This window comes from Equus asinus, chromosome 13 (genome assembly GCF_041296235.1).
Source record: "Equus asinus isolate D_3611 breed Donkey chromosome 13, EquAss-T2T_v2, whole genome shotgun sequence".
Lineage (NCBI taxonomy): Eukaryota > Metazoa > Chordata > Mammalia > Perissodactyla > Equidae > Equus > Equus asinus.
The window spans coordinates 47,298,044-47,314,410 of record NC_091802.1 but is presented as its reverse complement, the minus strand read 5'-3'; the positions used below and the strand labels follow the sequence as shown (position 1 = coordinate 47,314,410).

The 16,367-nt window shown below is 39.2% G+C and overlaps 1 protein-coding gene across 1 annotated transcript; it reads left to right on the top strand.

Moving 5' to 3' along the window:
* Positions 1-16,367, top strand: POLG2 (DNA polymerase gamma 2, accessory subunit). Its single transcript, XM_014847997.3, has 8 exons — positions 1-769; positions 4,762-4,888; positions 5,012-5,117; positions 6,196-6,369; positions 7,214-7,354; positions 9,378-9,458; positions 11,947-12,047; positions 14,104-16,367. Exons 1-8 carry the CDS (start codon positions 205-207, stop codon positions 14,267-14,269), a joined length of 1,461 nt encoding a protein of 486 aa, XP_014703483.3. The 5' UTR covers positions 1-204; the 3' UTR covers positions 14,270-16,367.

Here is a 16,367-nt window from a genome sequence, read left to right as displayed (position 1 = left end):
AAGGGGCACGAGGCCGGCGGCCGCCATGTCGAGAGGGGGAGGTGCGCGGCGGCCGCGGCAGGAACAGGGACGCGCTTCCGTGGGTGGGTCGTGCGCACACGCACTTCCGTCGCGCCTGCGCAGTTGGCGCTCCGGCTCTTAGCGTTGTGGCGGTTAGTTGAGATCAGCCGGCTAGCAGGAGAGTGCCCCTTAAATCCCGAGGCGATGCGCTCTGGTGCAGCTGTCAGGGCCGGCCGCAAGGTCTGCAGGGTCCTGTTGTCTGGGTTTGGGGGTCGAGTAGATGGAGGCCAGGCGGAGCGGCTGACAGAAGGGAGTAGCTCTCTCGGAGGGCCCCTGAGTTCGCACGAGGAGCTGCCCCGGGGGAGCGAGCCGAGAGAAGCCCCGGAGTCCGGTAGCGGGGGCAGCGAGGCGCTGGTGGAGATGTGTCAGAGAAGATATTTCCTCAGTGGCACCGAGCGGCAGCTTAGCCGAGAGTCTCTTCTGAGCGGGTGCCACCCCGGCTTTGGTCCCTTGGGCATAGAGTTGCGGAAGAACCTGGCGGCGGAATGGTGGTCCTCGGTGGTAGCGTTCAGGGAGCAGGTCTTCCCGGTGGACGCCCTGCACCATGAACCAGGCCCTGCGCTGCCCAGGGACAGTGCCTTCAGGTTAGTTTCTGCAGAAACGCTACGCGAAATCTTGCAAGACAAAGAGATGAGTAAGGAACAGCTAGTAGCATTTCTTGAGAACTTACTAAAAACTTCTGGGAAGCTACGGGAGAGCCTTCTTCACGGTATGCTTCACGATTTCATGCTTCAAAATAGGTGTCGGGGTGGAAAAGCAGTCTCGCTCCTTTTCGCGAATTGCAACTGGCCCTTTATTCACGTGGGAAGGAAGTTATGTGGTTCTCGTCTTTTTGAAGTATTTGGGTGTATTTACATGCGTCTACCCTGGAGGAAACTGGTCCACGGAATCGTTACTGTTCCTTCAGAGTCTGGCCGAAGGACCTGATAACGCTCTCAGTTTCACGGGGCTGGAATTTTAGAGTTCAACTGAGCCCCTGTAGAGTTAGGACCTAAATTAAATCATGTGTTTGACTTATTTGTCTGTCGTTACTGAGATGTTTATAAATATTCCACAGTTATTCTGCTATTTTACACACAACAGACCAATCAAGAGCTCATTTTTCTAGAGCAAAAAGAAAATACCCTCCCCCCCCCGTTTTGTTACTGAAAACTGATGTACAGTCTGTTGTTTGAAGACCCCTTTAGGTAATTTTTGAGTCGGCAAAATAATAGGATTAATCAAGCTTTTTAAGTGATTCTTGAGTGAGTACACAGGAATTTATAGGGCACCATTTGCCTTTAATGTCAAATAGAACATGATTGCAGAGATTCTGAAAAAACAATTAAGGTTCTTTATAGGACAGACTTGGCTGCCACAGTGTCTGATTCTTGCAAAATGCTATCTTTGCCGTTTTTCACTAAGTAGTACTGTAAAGTAATTTAAAATAACCAGTGTCCATGGTTCTCTGAAAATTAGTACCCGTGTTGTAACCTTCTAAAGATTTCCTTAATAAAGCAAACGAAAACTCGTGAATAAAGGTGACAATTTTGATTTATACCGCTTTAATTATTCCATAGTGGCCTTACTTTGGGGGAGTTAAGTCACTGCTCATTACCATGTCCCAAACCAAATCAATCTTTTCTTCCCTATTTGAAAATGAAATTTAAGCTCTCTTAGATGTCCATTCATCAAAGCGTCTGTTGATGTCCCAGACATTTTCTTGCCCTCAGGAGACTAAAGCCACTTATTTGCCAAATCCTTTGGTTGTCTAGGGTTTAGCTTAGAGTTACCAGTTTGCCACTTCTTTCTACGCCCAGTGCCCTTGCTTGCTTTCTTCCATGTCTGAACGATTGTGGTAACCGCTGCTTATCAATAGTTTTTTAAAAGTCTCGGTCATTATGTCTCCAAACATTGTAAGTGCCCATTGTTTTTCTTCTGTCCTTCTGTGACTAATTACACGTATGTTGGACCTTTTCCCCATCTTGGCAACTTTCTTGACACATTAATCACATTTTAAAGTCTATGTGTAGAAACCCAGAGATATCCGTTTCTAGTATCTGTTTTCCTCCGGGCTTTTGGTCATTTGGACTTTTCTCTTGATATTCTAGGTAATTTGTGTGTAAATTGTAGAGATAAATTGATGCTTTAGGTGGCGTTTTGATAGGCAGCTCGAGTGGGAGCATGTCTTCTTAATACAGTCTGGGATTAAGTTTATTAGGGGCTGGGCTGCATTCAGTCTTTTCACCTCTACTCCGAGAGTGTAGTCCTTTGAGTGTCCCTTGTGAAAGACTGGAGTGTTTACCAGGGCTCCTCCTCCTTCATGAGCTAGGAACAACAATTTTTTGTTTGTTTTTTTTGTGAGGAAGATTGTTGCTGAGCTAACGTCTGTGCCAATCTTCCTCTATTTTCTGTGGGATGTCACTAGAGCGTGGCTTAATGAGCAGCGCTAGGTCCAGCCTGGCGTCCAAACCTGTGCACCCAGGCCTCTGAAGAGAAGCACATGAATTAACCCCTACCACACCAGGCTGGCCCCCTACGAGCTACAATTTTTGTACTTCTCAGTCTCATAACATGTCAGGAATCTCTACTCAACACTTCAGCTTCTCAGCTCTGCTGCATGAGAATTGGAAAAGCAGACTAAATGTTGGGTTCTCCTCTCTGCACTTCCCTTTTCTCCAAATCTTGGACCCTCAAATCCTTGCTGCCTTGATAGCTCTCCTATGTCTTTATATTTTACTTTTATTTATTTTTAATTAAAAAAAATATTTTTTCCCTCTTCTCCCCAAATCCCCCCAGTACATAGTTGTGTATTCTAATAGTGGGTCCTTCTAGTTGGGGCATGTGGGACACTGCCTCAGCATGGCTTGATGAGCGGTGCCATGTCCATGCCCAGGATCCAAACCCGCGAAACCCTGGGCCACCGAAGCAGAGCACCGAACTCAACCACTCGGCCTCGGGGCTGGCCCCTCTACTATGTCTTTAAACAGATTTTTTTTTTTTAATGTTTCTTGACCAGCTTTTATTGTTATCAACAAGCTAGTGTTCTCTTACCAGAAGTGGAAATCTCAAATCAAGCAACTTTTGAACACAGTGCTGTCATTTAGTGGGATATAATCTAAGTGCATAAAGAACTACAAAAAACCCCTTGAACTTAGATTTATTCTAGGTAGAAATGTTGGAATTATAATTCTGAAGCTATTTGGTATGCATTATAGGATAAAGCAAATAGATGGATAGATTAATGTTATTAGGCACCATGATTTTCACTGTAAAAGAGATAGAAATATAAAAGAAGGCAAGCATAATCTTTGTAATGTTGCATTTGAATTGACAGTATCAATATGACCTCATGATTTTTAAAAATATCTATTTCCTAACTTTCTTCATTGAAAGGGCCTGGAAGCAATTGCACTCAATAGCAATGAGTACACCTAGTACCCAGAATTTGGTTTCTAGAGTGAACCAGTGCTTGGAGAAATGGCTGATTCCAGGTCTGGGGTGGGGAAAGTACAAGGTGAGTTTGGGACAGTTTATGGTGCTAGAAAGCAAAGAATTACTTGAAAACTCGTGGGTTCATGTCAAAAGGACACAGATACTGGCTTGCAGGAGACTCCCACTGGCTAAATTTGGGACAAATTGAACATTAAAATAAATATCGATGGTAATGGATTATAACATATTAAATAAAATTAATCCATAGTGTTAATTTAAAAAATAAGTAATTGAGGCTGCTGGTGAAGGGAGGAGGTGGAGAACATTTATATTTTTACAGAAGCTATGCAATAAATGTAAAAGGAAAGGTAAATTAGAAAAATAACTATTTTATGATTTTGCAATCCCCAGTATTATAATTGATTCAAGCAAGGATCATAAATGGATTCTAAAATATTGGGTATAAGATTATTGGGGAATGGATATTCGCTACATTAACCAGGTAGTCAAATTTGGTTTCGTTAGTAGTGGGATAATCTGATATTATGTTCCTCCTGTTAGGATGCAGTAAGACATGCACATCAACTGTGTAGTATTTATTCCTGCTAAAAATAACCCAAATTAAATCATAAGGAAACAATCAGACAAATCTCTAGTGTGAGATAATCTATGATTAGACTGGATTCAAGTAAAAAGTCCATGTCATTAAAAGCAAAGTTAGAGAGGGGAGGAATTGGGAAATGTTCTAGATTCAAAGAGATTAAAGAGACCTAATCAAAATGCAGTGCATGAACCTTAATTAGGGAGAAAGAGAACAGCAATAAATGACATTTTGGGTGACAGCTGGAGTAAACAATATCAACCATATGTTAGATGAAATTATGATTATGATTATTTTTATGATTAATATAATTATGATTAATTTTATGGTGTAATAATATACAGAATATTTTTAATTTTAGCAGATTCGTGCTGAAATATTTGAAGTGAACAAGAAAAAGAAAACAAATGTGGCAAAATGTTGACAATTGGTGAATGTAGGTGAAGGGTTTACAGGTGTTTATTGTCCTATTTCAGCTTTCTTGTAGATTTAAAAATCTTCAAACTAAAATGTTGGGGAGAAACTACCTAAAATTAAGTTGTAATCAATTAAGATCTGCCTTAGTAGTTCCATGCTGTTGTACTGCTCTGTTAGCATTATTGTGTTATTAATTTGTCTATTAATTGACCAAAATGATGTGGGTTTATAGAACAGATTTATAGGATGATTGGTCTATCTTTTGACAGGTGCCTTGGAGCACTATGTTAATTGCCTGGATCTGGTAAACAAGAGGTTACCTTATGGCCTTGCTCAGATTGGAGTGTGTTTTCATCCTGTTTCTGATACTAAGCAGACACCTGATGGTGTTAAAAGGTACTAAAAGTGGCAAATAAACTTGGCCTTGTATTTAAATAGTCAAGAACCAGTCATTTTCACTTTGGGATAGATTATATAATTTTCAAATAAGTAATTATCTGATATTTCTGGTATCCAAAGAATTGGTGAGAAGACTGAAGCTTCACTAGTATGGTTCACTTCAGCAAGAACTGCAAGCCAATGGCTTGATTTCTGGCTACGTCATCGACTCCTATGGTGGAGAAAGGTACTACAATAATTATCCTAATTTAATCTTTTTTTTTTTTTTTTTAAGATTTTCTTTTTCCTTTTTCTCCCCAAAGTCCCCTGGTACATAGTTGTATATTTTTATTTGTGGGTCCTTCTAGTTGTGGCATGTGGGATGCCGCCTCAGCATGGCCTGATGAGCGGTGCCATGTCCCTGCCCAGGATCCGAACTGGCGAAACCCTGGGCCGTTGAAGCAGAGCACGTGAATTTAACCACTCGGTCACAGGGCCGGCCCCCCTAATTTAATCTTTAATAAGTAAATTGTCTTAGTTTGTCAGAGGTAATACTTCTCTATAATAAATGAAATTTTATTTGATGTAGCTATGTTATATTTATAAGACAGCTATAATAAATCAACAAATACAAATAACCTCTCTGCAGTGATTTTTGTTTTTCCATATAACAAAGTTACGTTGGTTAAGACATTCATTGCTCTCTCTCTTTTGCTCAGAAGCTTTTGTTCATAAGCCTTTACATTCGAGATCAAGTTCAAGTCCCTCACCTGGCATTCCTGACTGGTACTGAGTTCGACTCTTGCTCACTGTCACGGCTCTAACTTTTGCTTCCTACCTCCATGAACTCTTCATGTTAGTGAAAATAGTTCTGTAATTTCCAATCAAGTTTTAGTATATGCTGAAGAGAAAAGAGTTGAAGAAAGCATTTTTTGTCTCACCCTTGTCTTATTTTTCTCCAACTCTTAAAATCCCCACCCACCCACCTAAACTAAATGGAATAATCACAAATAATTAAGCTCTTCACAGAAGGATAAGAATGGTGAGTATATGATGCTTTCTTCTTTATCCCACTTAGTTCATGGTTCCCTTCGCCTCTTACTAATTGACCACAGAAAGGCTAGATAGCATCAACAGTTGTTCTCTGTAGTTCTTTCAGACTAAAAAACAGCATTTTTAGCAGTACATTCCCTCATATTTAATTACACTTAATTTTTATTTGAGACGTGATCAGTTTTGTTCAGTTGCTGGATAAAAAGTCTCAGGCAACTTTTTAACATTTATTTTAATAAGTTAGTAAGACAAACTTAAACTTTCTTTTCCAGTTTGCCATGAGTCCATCTAACTTCAGCAGCAGCGATTGTCAGGATGAAGAGGGACGAAAAGGAAACAAACTTTATTACAATTTTCCCTGGGGAAAGGAGCCAATAGAAACCCTCTGGAATTTAGGAGATCATGAACTTTTGCACATGTATCCTGGAAATGGGTCTCAATTATACGTATGTTTTACCTTGAGCTCCTATGTATCCTTTACCCAGATTCTCTAACTGTGATTATTTCTGAACTATTTGAGAATAAGCTGCAGACATGGTGCCCCATGACCTGTTACTCCTTCAGTATGTATTTCTCAAGTGCAAGGACACTCACCTACATAACCACAATGCAACCATCAAAATCAGGAAAATAACAGTAATCTACTACTACCATCCAATCCACAGAACCCTTCAAATGTAAGCAGTTATTCCAGTATGCCCTCTGTGGGTCCAGGATCCAACCTGGGGTCATGTATTTCGTGTACTTATGTATCCTTAGTCTCTTTCAAATGAATAATTCCCTTTATCTTTTCTATCTTTCTTGATCTTGACATTTTTTAAGAGTACAGGCCAGTTACTTTGTAGAATGTCTCTTGGTTTGAGTTTCTCCCATCTTTCCCCATGTATTTTTGTTAGGAATGCCACAGAAAGGGTACTGCCCGCTTCTCGGTGCATCATATCAGGAGGCAATGACAACAATTTGTTTTTGGTGATGTTAACTTTTATCTCTTGGCTAAGGTTTCCACCAGGTTTCTCCAATGTAAAATTGATAGGTATTTTCTAATGAGTAAGTCTTTTATGGGTAGATACTTTATATAAATAACCTGTTTCTCACCAAATTTTGATCTACTGGTTGCAGCATCCATTGATGATTCTTGCCCAAATCAGTGGTGATTTGTTAAATTAATTTTATCATTCATTCTAGATTTATTGATCAGTTTGTATTCTGATTCTACAAGTCTAAAATATGTAATTTTAAGAGAGAGTTCTGCTAAATGATACTTTATTTTTGCTTTGCTTTTCTGTGAAGGGCCGAGATGGACGAAAAAGTGTGGTTCCTTCTGTTTTATCTATAAATGGAGATCTAGACCGAGGCATGTTGGCTTACCTCTACGATTCTTTCCAGCTAACAGAGAACTCCTTTACAAGAAAGAAAAATCTTCATAGAAAGGTGCTTTTGATATTTCAGAGATAGACTTGGGAAACTTAAATATGTTTTTATCCCCCTTTTTTTGTACTAGTGTGCTTGTTTTATAACATAAACTCTGAATAATAAACTTATTTTAGTGCAAGTCATTTAGGTATTTTTCAGTTTTTCTAGAATCTGGCAACAGGAATAATAAGTGGAATCTCACGCAACGAACCAGGCATCCCTATTGGGTAATCCCAAAGGCATTTCTGTTTGATCATGGGCAGCCAGACAGCTGTCTCTGATTCTTAGCCCCTGAGCCTTTCCATTGATGGCTTCCATCTGTATCAGAAGCTGAATGTTAAGTAGGAGTTAAGACAGACAGATCAGCAAGTCTTGTCTGCTTCTGGTCTGCCCCCAAGTGGCTGATCACTGAATCACAGGGACTAGATAGGGGCCTGAGTCAATGGAAAGGCTTTAGGACATGCAGCTTGAGCATTTTTATAGGCTCAAAATCAAGAGAGACGAAGGATTGAAGTTATGGGAGAGAAGATAAATGACTAATAGAGCAAGATTTTGGAGAAAACAGGAGGGAATCAAGACAGGATCAAGAATACAAGTTGGAGGGATTGGTCTTGAAAGGGAATTATTTGAAACAGTAGGGAAGAAAGAGATAAATAGGCTACTGGGGCTGGTTAAGTTTTACTCATACTCTATTTTAATTTCTAGGGAATTAGGAGGCAAGATTATTAGCTTAAAATGTGGAGGAGTAGGGTTTTAAGTTGCAAGAGTTTAGAAGAGTCAGATTCCTCTTGAATGTGAAAGGGAGCTGCCCGCATCAAAAGTTTTAACATGTTGGGTGCTCAGCTGGGATTGGCAACTGTGAGCTTTCAGCGACACTCTGCATTGTTAAGTGATTTATTAGGCAGTGTTCATGGAGCCTGATATGGCCGTAGAGAAAGTTAGATTATAGAATTGTTCTGGGGGTTGGGATTTATAGGATGTATATAGCAAGCAAACAAGGGGGATCCTTTCTTTCTTTCTCTTATACCCCACATTCAAACAATCAGCAAAACCTGTTTGGCTCTGCCTTCAAAACATATCCTGAATCTGACCATCTTTTACCACCTCCACTGCTTCCACTCTGGTCTAAGCCACCATCATCCCCTTATCCCCCTGCTGAGCGGCTCTTTTAAAAGGTACATGTTACTTTGTGCCTCTGCTCGAAACACTCCAGGAAGGTCCTCTTCTCACTCAAAGGAAAAGCCAAAGCCCCTAAAATGGTGTATAGAACCTTTTCCTTTTTGACCTGCTGCTCTCTACCTCACTCAAGCTGCCCTAACAGCACGGACCTCCTTGTTGTTTCTAGGTCATGCCAGGCGTGCTCCCAGCTCAGAGTCTTGTCATTTGTTCTCCCCTTTGTCTGGAGTGCTCTTCCTCCAGTATCCACAGGTCTTGTTCCCCAACCACCTTTCAAGTCTTTGCTCAAATGTCACCTCAGAGAAGACACTTTCTCTTACCACCTTATTTAAAATTGCAAACAGCCCTCCCCTACCCCACCTCTTGGCCAGCAGTTGCTATCATCTCCCCTTTTTTAGCACTATTATTTATTTTGTTTATTAGCTGTTTCTCTCCATCGTGAGGGACAGAGATTTTTGTCCCCAGCACCTACAGCTGTTTCTGGCACCAATGAGCCGTTCAGATGTTTGTTAAATGGATGACTGAATGAGAAGAGTGGTGGGTTTGGGCGAGAGAAGGTCCAAATGATAAGCCACATGGCCCAGGCTGGGTAGGGAAGGCAGCGATGCCAGAAGGGGACAGTTTGAGGGAAAATGGAGTTGTCAGAAAACGGCAGAGTATCAAGTGAACTTACTTCTGCAGAACATCTAAGTGGAGAAATCCGGAAGCAGCTGGATACATCATTACATGATTTTTTTGTGGCCTCAGCTGGCTTCCATTTTCACACAGAAAGTTTTAACTTTATGAAGCTCCATGTTTGTTTGTGCTTGTATTATATTTAAACAAGATGTGCTGTCCTTTTTCCCCTCTCTTTAAATTGCCTTAGGTACTTAAACTTCACCCCTGTTTAGCCCCTATTAAGGTTGCTTTGGATGTGGGAAGAGGCCCAACAGTGGAATTAAGACAGGTGGGTTAAATGAGTTTAATGTCATGATTTTAATTATAACCATTATTCCAAGTAAATGAGTAGCTTGCCACTTAAAGTTTTATTTTGATTCATCTGCTTTTTAAAAATTTTTAATTAAATAAGGAATGGTGGATAAATACTATGGTTAGTTATAGATAATTTGAAGTACAGTGTATTAAGGAAGCTGAATACAGTTCGGTGGATTTTGCTGTTAACATCATGCCCAGTCATGGTTGCATTTTTTAAGTGAGTATGCATAGTTTTGGTAATCAAAATTTTCGTACAGATGTCTAGTAAATTATTTCTTTCCTCCTTCTCTTTTTAACTTAATGCTTTTGATCCTTATTGGTATAAGCACAGGCTCTAGATCTGTAATCTTTTTTTTTTTTAAGATTTTATTTTTTCCTTTTTCTCCCCAAAGACCCCCAGCACATAGTTGCATATTCTTCGTTATGGGTCCTTCTAGTTGTGGCATGTGGGACGCTGCCTCAGCGTAGTTTGATGAGTAGTGCCATGTCCGCGCCCAGGATTTGAACCAAAGAAACACTGGGCCGCCTGCAGCAGAGCGCACGAACTTAACCACTCGGCCACGGGGCCACCCCCTAGATCTGTAATCTTATTTCGATTTTTCTAATCTATCTGGTTGAATTACTCTTGAGAAAAGCCAGGAGGGTGGTTCTCGTTCCTCTCCAGCAGTCATTTTTGTCTGGGTGGCTCAGACCCATCCAGGACCTGAGTGAGGACACTGGAAAGATGTAAAGAGTGAGAGTCTTGGCTTTCTGCCCAGACTCCTGTGCACATGTCTGGGAAGGTAAGGATAGCTCAGAGAAAGGGAAAGGGAAGATAATGGCTTAATTTCCACATTCCCCTTCCCCCACCTGCAGGTTGTGGCAGGCCACCCAACACCCTGGTAGGTAGCCAGTTCCTACAGTTTTTTGCTTGAAGAACAAAGAATTCTGCCCTCTAGATTTTTGTGATTACAATTGTGGGCCTTTTTTTGTTTTTGTTTACTTAAAAGAGTATAGTATTTTGTGCCTTGAGTGTCTTTAATTTACCAAAAAGATAGTGTGTTATGTATCTTATTCTGTTTTTAACTTTTTGCCTCAGCAGTGTGACAGAGAGAATACTTACGCGTGTAACTTTTGGGCTATACTAGAGTTTTTGTGGATTAAATACACAGCGATGGGATTTTTGGTTAAAATGAATCTGTATCCTTAGTTTCGCAATATCAGCTAGATTGCCCTCCAGACGCGCTATGCCTATCTGTCCTCTCACCCATGGTGAGGGTTCTCCTTTCCCCATGTTTTCAGTGCTTAATCATGCTTGGAGCTTTTTCTCTCCTGTTCTACCTTCCATTAGAAAGAGCAAATTTTCTGCTGGCAACCACTAACTTATTAAAACTCATATTTATTTTTCCTTATTAATTTCTTAGATTTATTAGTATTTATATTCTCATCTATCCCCAAAATACCGAGTACCTTAACACCCATTTGCTTCACTGTGGTTGTTCCTTGGGAACCTGTTAGGAATGCACATTCTTGGTCCCCACCCCAGACCTGCTGAATCAGAAGCTCTGGGAGTGAGGCGGAGCAATCTGTGCTTTGACAAGCCTTCCAGGTGATTCTCATGCTAGCTGAAGTTTGAGAAACAGTGCTCTAGCTCAGGCACACCCCCACCCCCAAGCCCCGTGAGGGCGTTTGGTATTGTCTGGAGACCGGTTCTGGTTGCCACAAGGTGGGGGAGGGTGCCACAGGCATCTAGTGGAGGCCAGGGATGCTGCTAAACATCCTACGCCAGCAGTGTGGGATGAAAGAAATCCTGTGGAGCTTTAGTTCTCAAATGTTAAGGCTGTTTTCAATTTTGCTTTGTTTTGCTTCACCATTGCTTGTTAAGAAAACAGTAAAGTCTGCTAAGTCATTTACTCATTATTACTTCTGTATTTCCAGTCAGACTTTTGTCTCCAGCATTCCACTGAAACACATCAATCAAATCACTCATTCTCTTCTTGAAGGGTTTTCTTCAGTTGGCTTCAGGAATACCACTCTCTTGGTATTCCTCATACTCTTCTGGCTACTTCCCCTTAGTTTCCTGAACTGGCTTTTCCTTCTCTTCCTGATGGGAGTATAACCCTGGGGCTCAGTTCTCAACTCTCAGATGAGTTTAGAGTTAACACAGCCTTTTAGATTTCTATTTTTCTCTGATAAAATCTGTTTGGTTTAATTTGTGTTTTAGATGATAATTCTTATATTTGGTATAAAAGTTTCTCTCAGAAGATTTGTATTTAGTATTCAGCTTTGCGGTGCTTAATTTCTTCATTTTCAGAGGAATTATATAATTTATAAGTATACAATATATAAATTATATCACATAATTAAAGGAATTTATGTCCATTGTAAAGATTGAAAAAGGTGATTTATGGTCCCCAAAAATAGGGTATCACTCTGGCTACTTTTCTTTCGTATTTGAAGTTTTTGTATTTTTTCCCTAGGTTTGTCAAGGGCTATTTAATGAATTACTAGAAAGTGGAATTTCTGTGTGGCCTGGTTATTTGGAAACTGTGCAGTCCTCATTGGAACAACTTTATTCAAAGTAAGAATTATCTTCTTTGCCACTAAAAACTGTCTTTATTCAGAGTTTTTGATCATATGATGTTTCTTTATGAGTAACAACTCTCTTCTAAATGTATATATAATATAATTAAAAATTATTCCTAATTTTCCCCCCATTTTACAGAACCACGTGCCCTTAGTTAATTGCTACAGCAGGGAACGATATTTATCAGGTATATTTGAGCGCATACTATGTGCAACGTTAAGACTTAACATCATGAAGTGTATATACCTGAGTTTATCAATTTATGAGAGTTGGACTTATGTGTATTGGATGCATTTGTTGAATCAGGACTGAGGGAATCTGAGTGGAGTACCTTTTCCTTGCTGGCCTCGTGGTTCATTCTGAGGCTGAGTGGAAGATAATTCCATCCAAGAGGACAGAGAACTAGTCTTCTCAGTGATCTGCACCTCCCTTCACCGGATCGCTCAAGGCTGAAACCTGGATATTGTCCTTGACTCCTCTGTCTCCTTACTCTTCACATCCAGTCAATCACTAACTGTTTGTCATCCTGCCTCCTACATGTATCTCAGATCCCTCTCTCTCCATCTTCACGCCAATACCCAAGTTAAGGTCACCACTGTCTCTTGGCTGGATTAGTGAAGTAATCTCCTAATTGACCTCCCTGTCTCTAATCCTACCCCTGCTATTTCACTAACTTCTCTTTTTTAGTAAAGTACTTCATTCTTCCCTCCTTTGAGTTTACTTTGTTATTCTTTTAGCTTTTTGTGTTGAATATATATCTTTTGGGTGAAAAGTTGTGAAGCTTTGTGTTTTGGTCCTCGGTTCTCTAGTAACTAAAATACACCTTTCAGATGATGTATGAGGAAAAGTAGGTTTCTATCAATAAAGCAACTAATGCTTTCATCATATATAAAACGAAGGGGTGGTACTTGGACTTCCCAGTCCTCTCGGGTTCTAAAATCTTAACCTTGGAGTTGTGTGGACATTATCGAGTTACAGTCATTCTTTATATGGTAAAGGCTTTATTGTCCCGGGAGATTTTTATCCAAGTATTTATTAAGTGCCTGCTGTGTTATATGTACTTTGATAAAGCAGTGAACAAGACAGAAAAGTTTCCTGTTCTTATAAAGCTTATATCCTAGTGGGACAAAATAGATGAAAACAAGTAAATAGATAAATAAGATCATTTCGATGGAGTCCTACAAAGAAAAGAAACGTTAATGAGATAGTGTGACTGGGTAAGCAGCAAGAAGGCCAGTGTGGGTACTCAGTTATTGCTGAACTAGAAACTACAGTTGGCCCTCCACATGCCCAGTTCCACATCCATGATTCAACCAAGCATGGAGCAAAAGGCCTATGATGGTTGTATCTGTAGTGAACACGTACAGACTTTTTTTCTTGTCCTTATCCCCTCAACAATACAGTTTAACAACTATTCAATAGCATTTATATGTATTAGGTATTATAAGTAATCAAGAGATGATTTAAAGTATATGGGAGGGTGTGCGTAGGTTATATGCAGATACCACTCCACTTTTGTAAGAGACTGGAGCATCAGCATATTCTGGTATCCATGGGAACGGAGGTTTCCTGGAACCAATCCTCAGCAGATACTGAGGGATAACTGTATACGTTAGCATACTAAGTTATATGTTAAGCATGATTTTGGATGTAAGTTGTTGTACACTGGATCTTTATTATAGTAGTATGACAAAAGACTTGAGTCTAAAATAATTTTTTTTTATTGTATCCGAGTACCAACAGGCCGAGGTTGTTAAGTTCATCCATAACATCATCCCAAATGACAGGCTGAGATACCAGTGTTTATTTCTCAGATTTTATTTTCTTTTATGACTTTTCAGCTATTACAATGTCAGAAACTTTCTGAAGTTTTACTTTGAATACAATTAAGAAACTTGAAAAAGGTGTTTTTTGGTTCAGCCCTTAAGCCCTGCCTTTGAATTTTGTGACTCATGAATGTAGCATGAACTCTAAGGAAATTAAAGCTGGTAATGTGGTGAATTTACAGTTGATATTTGTGCTCATGTATTTTGTTTACTTTTTTTCTTAGATATGATGAAATGAGTATCCTCTTCACGGTTTTAATTACTGAAGCTACTTTGGAGAATGGATTAATACATCTGAGAAGTAGAGACACCACAATGAAGGAAATGATGCATATATCCAAAGTAAAAGACTTTTTAACCAAGTATATATCATCAGCTAAGAATGTATAGATTTTAATATTTGTATAATAAATATTCTTTCCTAATTTGGTAGTCTTATATTAACTTACCTTTTTTTTAGTCCCTTTGCACTTATGAAGTGGACATTTGTGGTGCTTCTTCTGATTCAGTTTTTATTACTTATATTTCTTGATATATTCCATTGTATCAGGAATATGTTCAGTTACAAGAAACAAAAACCCTGCCATACTGGGTTAAGCAAATTGCAGTTTGTTTTTCTCATAACAAGGAATCTAATGGGCAGACTGTCCAGAGCTCGTATAATTGTTTCCTCTATAGTTAGGGACCCAGGCTCTTGCTATCTTTCTGTTCCACCATCTTTACTGTGTTGGCTTGTATCTTGTTGCTTCATGGTCACAAGGTGGCCACTGTATTTCTAGCCTTCTCTTCCACATTCTAGTTAGGAAGTTAAACAGATAAGAGTTAGCCAGCCAAAATCTACACAGAATTCGAAATATATTACGATGTACATCCAAAAGCTATATAATGTTATAATCCAATGTTACTGCAATTAAAAAATAAAAAAATTAAAAAAAAACAGTTAGCCAGCCAAGACTCTTCCCTTTTTTTTTCTTTTTTAAATTATTGCATTGAGGTTTATATTGGCTTATAACATTATGTAAATTTCAGAGGTACATTATTATATTTCATTTTCTGTGTAGACTGCACTGTTTTCACCACCAAAAGTCTAGTTTTTATCCATCACCTTACATATGTGCCCCTTTACCCCTTCACCCTCCCCCCACGCAACTCTTCTCTTTTTAATTATGAAAGTAAAAGCTTTCTCAGACATCCCCATCAGAAGACTTTACGTTTCATTCATCAGAACTGGGTTACGTGGTCATTCCTAGGCCAATCACTGTGCAAGGGAATAAGAATATCATGATTAATTTGGATCAAACACAGTTTTATCCCTTGGGGCTACAGTAGTGTCTTACCCTCTCTGAAGTGGGTTTTGTTATCAGGAAGGAAGGGGTCTTTATGGAGTCTGCTACATGTACACTGTCAAATATCTAAGATTAGCCTAAAACTAAACTTTTAAAAATTAGAACATTAATTGATTTTTGAAAAGCAAGCTAAGTGTTAGATAGTATAATGTAATTATTAGTGTATTTCATGTCTAATTCTAATAAATATGTTTGTAAGAAATCTTTGAGCTTTTAGGTGCTGATTATGTTTGTGTTCATTATAATCATTACCAACCTGACAAAAATGCCAACTGATAATTTGTGTAAAATATCTTGAAAGGCTGCCTAACTTGTCTTAGTTGACTTGACTTAGTAGGTTTTTATTTTCTGGTTATTATCTTTTGCTATTGTATAGAATTTCACACACAAACATATACCAAATAGTATAATTAATCTCATGTACCAATCACCCAGCACCAACAACTACCAACCCATGGCCAGTCCTGCCTCACCCACCCAGCGCCAGCCTTCCAGGCTTTTTTGAAGCAAATCACAGTTATCACTTCGTTTGTAAGTATTTCAGTTAAGGATCTTTTGTTAACCATTATCATACCTAAAAAAATTAATACTAGAAGATATTAAGGAATTATTGACAATTCCCTTGGGTGTGAATGGTATTATGGCTTTATTTTTCTGTTTAAAAAGTCCTTATCTGATAGAGACACATACTTAAATATTTTGAGTGAAATAATATATCTGAGACTTGCTTTAAAATACTCCAGTTTAAAAAAAAGTGGTGGGGGGCCAGTCCAGTGGTGTAGTCATTAAGTTCATGTGCTCTGCTTTGATGGCCCAGGGTTCACAGGTTTGGATTCTGGGTGCGGACCTATACACCACCCATCAAACCATGCTGTGGCGGTGTCCCACATACAAAAATAGAGGAAGATTGGCACAGATGTTAGCTCAGGGACAGTCTTCCTCAAGCAAAAGAGGATGATTGGCAACAGATGTTAGCTCAGGGCCAAACTTCCTCACCAAAAAAAAAAAAAGAGAATATAGATGAAAAACAAGGATGACGCTGAGTTGTTGAAACTTGGTGATGAGTACATGGGGGTTTATTGTACTGCCTCTGTTTTTGTATATATTTGAGAATTTTTATAATAAAAAGTTTTAAAAACCAA